This window comes from Ptychodera flava, chromosome 14 (assembly GCF_041260155.1).
Source record: "Ptychodera flava strain L36383 chromosome 14, AS_Pfla_20210202, whole genome shotgun sequence".
In the NCBI taxonomy this organism is placed as follows: Eukaryota; Metazoa; Hemichordata; class Enteropneusta; family Ptychoderidae; genus Ptychodera; species Ptychodera flava.
Window position 1 is genome coordinate 36,731,966 of NC_091941.1, and position 8,431 is coordinate 36,740,396.

General features: G+C 39.0%; 1 protein-coding gene across 1 annotated transcript; it reads left to right on the plus strand.

Moving 5' to 3' along the window:
* The first annotated feature begins 4,231 nt into the window (after positions 1–4,231).
* Positions 4,232–8,431, plus strand: LOC139150715 (uncharacterized). Its single transcript, XM_070723130.1, has 6 exons — positions 4,232–4,382; positions 4,683–4,749; positions 5,063–5,248; positions 6,382–6,459; positions 7,127–7,264; positions 8,130–8,431. Exons 1-6 carry the CDS (start codon positions 4,323–4,325, stop codon positions 8,189–8,191), a joined length of 591 nt encoding a protein of 196 aa, XP_070579231.1. The 5' UTR covers positions 4,232–4,322; the 3' UTR covers positions 8,192–8,431.

Sequence of the window (8,431 nt, forward strand, 5' to 3'; positions counted from 1 at the left end):
TAATACACCATGCATTGCAGACGTTCTGAATGATTCAATTTTACATTCTTAAATATTTTTCTCTGGGTTCCCGGTAATCTGATAGCAGGACAATCGGGTTGGCATGTTTTAAAAGTTACCCTGGCATGAAAACAGCTTGTTTATGGGACAATCGGGGCACACAGAGGATGCGTTAACAGTACCCCGTAGACTTAAATATTATCACCTCCTGAAAAAATAATGACATACGAGCGGTGATTCTTTTTGAGGGACAATGCCGACACTTGACTCGAGCCGAAATTCTGTACGCGACACCCAGTGCTCAGTGAAGGAGGAGACTGAGATATTAATCCTCCCCTATCCGTTTCAGATACATACAACAGTACTTTATTTGTACCGTCTATTCTGACGTGCAGAGTTAGAACTGTGCTGAATGCAATATAGTGACTCTCGCGTATATAGGTTTACCTTTTGATACATTGAACTGTGATTGGTTGATAGGTTGATGATGAAAAACCATTCTGTACTCAACGTACACTCATCGTACAATTTCGTGGACACCATTCTCTGAAGGCAAGTCACGATATCGGTGATAAATCTTCGACAATGTGTTCAGCGTAAGTGATTCCTCACTATTAAGGTAGCGACATGAAATAGACACTTTATGATTTTTATTTTTATTTCAGTTATAGAAAACCCAAACCCCAATAAAGGATATATTTTCTGAAAGCCCTGATATTGGAAAATCCGACCACAGACATTATTTATATAATAGTCACGTGACAAGCGTTTTGCTGAACCTTCCAAAAATCAGTTTTTCCTCCTAAACACGCTGCAAGATTTCCGGTTGAAATTTATGCATTTAACACTGGACTTGTTATTAAAATTTTGCTGTGATTGTTATCTTTAATATGCTTCATCTTCAGTATCTAATCTCCGGACTGTAAAATAGCGTGACACAGCCAATCTCCTTTCTGCCGTATCGAAAAATTCCCCTACTATCGGTCACCTCGGTCACAGATGACACACATATCTTCGTTTACATTTTCTACACTCACTGTACAGTATGTGCATGTGTAGATGGAACTTTCAAACTTGTTCAAGTTACAGTTTTCCAAACTATTACCTTGTCGGGTAACTTTCTAAAACAGTTATAACCTATAACTCTCTCTTTGCATATACTGTATCGGGGCCGATGACGCGTACAGCGTGAGTGAACGTTGACGAATCACGACGGAAATTTTGGATTACGTGTTTTACCGTGGCAGCAGATTTTGCCATAACTCCATCTTACTATAAGTACAAGAAATTCTTGATTTGACAACATGAAGATGTCAAACATGTGCGGGATCTCATTTAACACGTGTGAATATGTAGAGAAATATCATAAAAGTGAATAAGCTTATGCGATGGTTTGGCTTTCGCGATTTTGAAAAAATTGTGGTCAAAGAAACTATCTCCGAGTTATATAGATATTAACAATCGTCATGACAAAACTAATACCATAACGTTTAATGCATAAAGAATATCAAGAATTAATCGCCGATTATAGAGGATGCCGAGGCAGAGGATTAAATTACTTGAGACGTTATCAAATATTGGAAACGATGGTCAACTAATAAAATAAAACAACGCATGTTCACTTTAAAGTGTATGTGTAAATGTATGCGTAAATTCAAATTAATCTTTATCTACTTTCAACGATAATGCTCTGCAGTTTTACACTGTCTAGATATATAATATTAATTCGTTTTTATGTTTTCTATCAACAGATAGGCCACTTCTTGAGTACTATTATCTTCTTATTGTCATTTCATATAGACGATGGAAGTGTTAGAATGAACTGATTATCTTTGGCGTAAGGAAGAACTTCAAGTCACTGCTTGGATACAGAAATAAAAAAACAATTTCAAATTTCCATTGTCAACATCATATGTCGGCAGAAATCGTGGTACTTTCTGTCGAGCGGTGTATAATTTAGAATTTCCATCGTTTCAAAATTTGAACTCATGGCGGATATTGACCGCCTAATCTCAATCAAAGGTAATCATGGTAATAGCCAGCCCTGGAACAGAATTTGTTAATTAGACGAAATACATTTATCATATTCAAGTTGTTAATTGGACGAAACATCATATGGCACATCAACACTATAAAAGATGATCATTATAGTTTGATGTAAAATTTGATATGCCATAATACACCAGTATCGGTCACGCATCTTCGGAATCTAATATTAGGTTCATTGACTTTGTGATATGACGTTTTTGTGAAAAGTGAAGTATTGTTCGGGGTATAGAGAGAGCCATGATGAAAAAAGAAATGACATGTTTTTCAAATATAGAAGAGAAACCATCCTCCCAGAATGTAGCTTTGTTGGGCCATCGAAGTAACTGAGTATTGCCATGGCAAAAACTTGAAGAACACAGTCTTCTTTCAACTGTACATGTGCAAACACTAATATTTATAATGTAATATATGTGGATGCATGTGTAAGTGTATGTACGTACATGATGTATATGTATACTGTATATATACATATATGTGTATGTGCATTGTGTGTGCGTATGCGTGTGCATATCTAAATGTGTATTTAACTGAAACTGTGCAACAAACTAAAAAAATAACCTTGACTTTGCCGTCATCAACGTCCAAGATCAAACAACTTAAAAGATTGATCTAATCACTAATCCACAATACCAGAACATGTATTAACTATACTTATTTTTTGAAGAGGCAAGACATCATAAAACGCGTTCTCCTGAGAACGACTCGTCTCACCAGAGATCGTCTCATCAGAGATCTTCGTCCTGGGAATGTGACAAGCTCCAACCATATAATATGGTAAGTGTTATATTAGACAAGATTAATTTTTTAAAATTCTTTCGAAACATTAGACACCCTCTTTAATTCTCGCGACCGTATCACCGATACTTATTTAGAACTTTCTCGAATCGACCATATTGTTTCGTGTTCTTTGCTGGTCTTTCGGTTCTATCTGTGTTTTGGTTTTTCGATTATGTATAAAATTCAGAGCTGTGGCAAGAAAAATGATATTGAAATCGAAGTGGTTGATTTTTTAAGACGGTGACTGTGAAAAAATACGCTATGCTTACGCAATATTAATGTAATCAGCCAGCTTGCCACGATTTCTTTATTCAGTCACGTACAATATAAAAAATCTATTAAAATAAGAAAATGCACATTCAGAACTACGGAATCAGCATAAAGTAAGCGTCTAGTGTCAACATCCACGGCGGGTAAAAACGGTTGTCTAGCCCAACCCCTTACTACCTCTTCATAAAATGGATCACCACAGCTAATGTCGTATGGCGACAACTACTTCGGAAATAGATGTACAGTTTGTTCAATTTGCAAAGTAGATTTATAATAATAATATTGGGTTCTTATATAGCGCACATATCCACAAGTACATGTGATCAAGGCGCTTTACAATTATTATTACCCCTGGTCACTGGACCTAATATGATACCACTCAACTCCCTGGGAAGCAAACAACAGCTCACATGTGCAGCCAATAAGCGCAGCAGAGCTAAACGCACACATAACAACCTCTGTCCTACCAGGTACCCATCACTCCTGGGTGGGGAGAAACAATGAGGAATAAAGTGCCTTGCTCAAGGACACAACACCACAGCCATGCCGGGGCTTGAAACTCGCTATCCTTGATCGTGAGTCCACTGCTCTAGCCACTGGCCCATGATGCCTCCACATTTCCAGATTTCCCTGGTAATAACGCATTGGCAAGAAATTATGCTACATTTAAATTTAATTAATAATTGTTTGCAAATTAAATGCTCTGATTTGTCTCAGGTAACAAAAATGTCACGAAAATATAAATACTATGCACAGTACTACTCGTTTCTATAGCTTTGCAGTACAATTCTTCTCACCACATACACATATTTTATAGCACACTAGATCCGACTATGTTTGTATATCTCCTGACATTATTGAAACACTTCGGCAACAAATAATGGATTGATTGGTTGATCATGAAATTTTTGAAATTGGAAAATTAAATATATTTTAATGGGCATTCGATATCCTCTCCGATTCTTGAATAACGATTTTAAACTAAAAATAACAGTTGCTCCGTTATAAGTGTAGTAATTGCATGTAATAAAACACGGCGATCATGTCTCCTCGACCAAAATTCTTCCGGAATTTCCAGTTAATCATGTTAATCGATGGTAATTGTGTAGAATGGCGACCATGAAATCAGTTTTTTTCTGATTATATCGTCACAAGACGTGCCTATAAAGACACATCTATTGAAAATTGACATCTCCCTTCCCTGGTACGGCGCTAACAGAGACAACATGACTGGCCTTATAACACCCTTGATTGTATTTTCCCTCATGACCGCTGGGACATTTGCTGTGAGTATTCAAATCGTCTGTTTTTGCCGTGCCCTGTCGTTTATCCAGTACATGCCTTTGTTGCCTTAACCAATGCAGACATGTTTATTTGATCATATTAATCTAATTCATATTTTATCGGATTACTCTACAGCCATATTTTGTATGTCACATCACACTTCCTGACATATGCAAAACACAATGTATTTTGCAAAATTTCTATCTTTCTATTCAACACGTCTTGTCAATTGCCTATCAAGCCAACTTCACATTTTGATTTCTCAGTCTGTTGAAACGTGATTTCAAATTGAATTTTGTCAGGGACGGCTCGCGGTCACTGAATCCGATGTCACACAGGCATTCAACAGACTCAGTAATGGAGAATTAGGTGAGTGAGTTTCCCGTCAGATTATAGAGGTGGTGATGCCAATGATGCCAATAACGTAAATGATGAACGTACTAGTCTTGCTGTGCCCTATTGTCGAATAGAATTATCTATTAGTTGATAAACACTCGAATCAATCCTTTTTTTCGATCTATGGTCTGCTTCCTGCGTTCATTTTACTGTCTTGACGGTATGAAATACTGATCCCATTCTCCCGGCACAATCTCAAATACTGCAGGTTCAGTCAATTTGTCGCAAGGTTTCCTTTGATGTTAGCTTGTTTGTTTGTTTGTTTGCTTTATTTTAAATTTTACAGAATTATGTCCAAATACTGCTGAAATATTTTGCCCTGTAACCGAGGGCAAAGAAGGCTGTACGGCTGGGTGTAAGCCCATTCAGGCATGTTCCGATCTGTTTTGTGATCAATGCCGATCCACTGACCCCTTCAAAGCGCAGGAGGAATGCAATGGCGGCTTGCTCATACTAGACGTATTGAACAAAGGTAAGTTACGCACGACAGACTTTCAGTCAATATTTGATATCTGAAAAAGACTATGGTTTGACTGTTTTCACAATCGTTATCATTACATTTTCTCAAATGATGATCATGGCATATATTACTGATTCACAGACCTTTTTCTTCGTGGTTTAAAAATTATTATCGATACGAGAACAACCTCGAAAGAGAAACATCTTGGTACGTGCATCAAGGAAAGAAAATAGTTAACTTGAAACAAATGTAGTTATTATATTCTATGTGTATCCAACGTCTCACGCTATGTCGTTTTTGAATGGTCGCCGATGACACAGCTAGCAAATTGCTAAGCCACCACTTGCCTAGAATTTGCCCTGAAGGACTCATTGGTCAGCTGGCATTAGTCCGCTGGCATTGGTCCGCTGGCATTGGTCCGCTGGCATTAGTCCGCTGACATTGGTCCGCTGGCATTGGTCCGCTGGCATTAGTCCGCTGGTATTGGTCCGCTGACATTGGTCCGCTGGCATTAGTCCGCTGGCATTGGTCCACTGGCATTGGTCCGCTGGCATTGGTCCGCTGGCATTGGTCCGCTGGCATTGGTCCGCTGGCATTGGTCCGCTGGCATTGGTCCGCTGGCATTAGTCCGCTGGCATTAGTCCGCTGGCATTGGTCTGCTGGCATTGGTCCGCTGGCATTGGTCCGCTGGCATTGGTCCGCTGGCATTAGTCCACTGGCATTGGTCCGCTGGCATTGGTCCGCTGGCATTGGTCCGCTGGCATTGGTCCGCTGGCATTGGTCCGCTGGCATTGGTCCGCTGGCATTGGTCCGCTGGCATTGGTCCGCTGGCATTGGTCCGCTGACACTGGTCCGCTGGCATTGGTCCGCTGGCATTGGTCCGCTGGCATTGGTCCGCTGGCATTGGTCCGCTGGCATTGGTCCGCTGGCATTGGTCCGCTGGCATTGGTCCGCTGGCATTGGTCCGCTGGCATTGGTCCGCTGGCATTAGTCCGCTGGCACTGGCATTCTTTGAAGACCAAGATGACGGGAGAACCTTCTATTTTTATTACATTTAATCATATAACCCCGGTTTCTTTTGAGTGTTTGATTTCATCGAATAGCAGGGATAATTGAAATGACATCATATCAATATCCTATTTCAGGAGCTGTTGATTTTGGAAAGGGCAGTCTTTCAAACCAACTAGACGTCACGTTATATTTGAAAATGATGGGTCAAGAATGTAAGTCCCTCTTCACCTTCATTAACTTAGAATTTTGATGTTATGCTGCAAATATTGCTTTAATGGCGGAGGATCGTTGATACTCATTCCTCTTTTCATTCAAACGAACCATACGATCAATAACACTGTTTGTGAACAATAATCATCATCATCATCATCATCATCATCATCATCATCATCACCTGCAGCTGCATCGGAATCATTACATTCTGTGTAAATATTGTTGTTTAAGGGCTTTACGCTACTCAGGTAAAGAGTAATGTTGAACAGTCATTTATGACTGACAACACTCCTTACATCATACACATCACACATATACACATACTGGACTGACAGAGATATTTAACATGCGGACGCGATTTTTGTTATATCTTATTAGGGGCTGATTCGTGTACATTATTAAAAAAGAGAGAGACAAGCAACGCCTTTTGATTTTATCGTGAATTTTCGTTAAGAGTTTATTGGTTCCATACAGTGCAAACTGCAATCAATGAAATAGATAAGGTTCGCACGATTATCTATCGACATGAGAGCATGTGGTGCTTTCAGTTGTAAAGTTGTCAAAACACAACTTACAGCATGTACCCCGTTACCATGTATCTATTGCTGTCAATGACGTTCCCAAGTCGACTGAACATGTCAGTGTTTTATTCGCGTTTCTTTTCAGTCTGCGACGACGGCAGATTCGTTTGTGACAAAGTTCCAGGTGGATGTGTGGAGTTAGATGACATCTGTAATAGCCTCGGGGAATGTGTTTGCGGACTGGGGGAGACCAAATTCATGGTTGACATGATGCTCACTATGGGTGAGTACTGGATAAATTTAACTGCTTACTATGTTCCAAATGTTCTTTCATATTTTCTTCAGTTTTACTGGCACAATATAACCAAAGCCAGCGACGGATATACCACGAGATTTTGACCAGTTCACGACAGAGATGCAGGAGTGATAGCGAGCTCATACAGTGATTTGATCAAAACTGGGCATGCCACTGAAATGAACACACTTTGATAATGATGATTACAGTTGAACCGCTTTAAGAATTTCGGACTGACTGACTTCATCATAACGTAATTCGCTAAGCTTGGAATGTAATTAACCTTTCGTTAAGTCTTATTCATGTTAAAGTTCGCTGCTTTGTTTTTAATACCTGACGTACAGTTATTCTACTTGAATGAAAGCTTTGGTGCTGCGTATTGATAGACTCATTAGCGCCATCAATCCATTGATTGAAATATTATCGTTCGGTTTTACCTCAAAAAAACATTTTTTTCATGTGCAGGAAATGAACAAATTTTCCTCATACTTGGCAATTTACTTAAAGAGGTGCTGCTTTGCTGATATTTTCATGATTTTTGTACCGGAAGGCAAATAGATTTTTCTTCCTCCTAAAATATGTTGAAATATACAATTACCTTTGAATGGACAAATCGTCATGTAGTAAAGTTCGCGATGCTATAATTGTTGACAAGCGAAATCTAGTCCGTATTGGAATTAAGCTATCAACGATGTTTGATTTTACACAAATACAAGGCTGTACTGAATACTAGTCATGACGACATGATTTTGAGAGTACACAAACACCTACTTTTTGCAGACATAACAAAAATACTAAAAGTAAATCAATTGAAGTTACAGCTTATGGAGCCTTGATCTTTTTTGTCTATCAGATCCATATGCCAACTATCGCAGAAGTGTGCCATACCGCCTTCCTTTTCAGACCAATCATTAAAGAGCTTCCAAATCGGTCAAGACTCGATGAAGCGCTGTTCGGTTCGCTACGTTCATCCAGAAATATTGTAGTTAACACGATCTAAAGATATCGATGAGAAATGTACGTTTATCTTTAAAGAGGTCGTTTCTCTAATACTGATTGGAGATTGCTGGCTGTTAATTAACCAGGAATGTCGATGCAAATGTGTGATCGAGTTGGTTTTTGTTCTTTTATTTAATAAAAACCACGCACTATGAA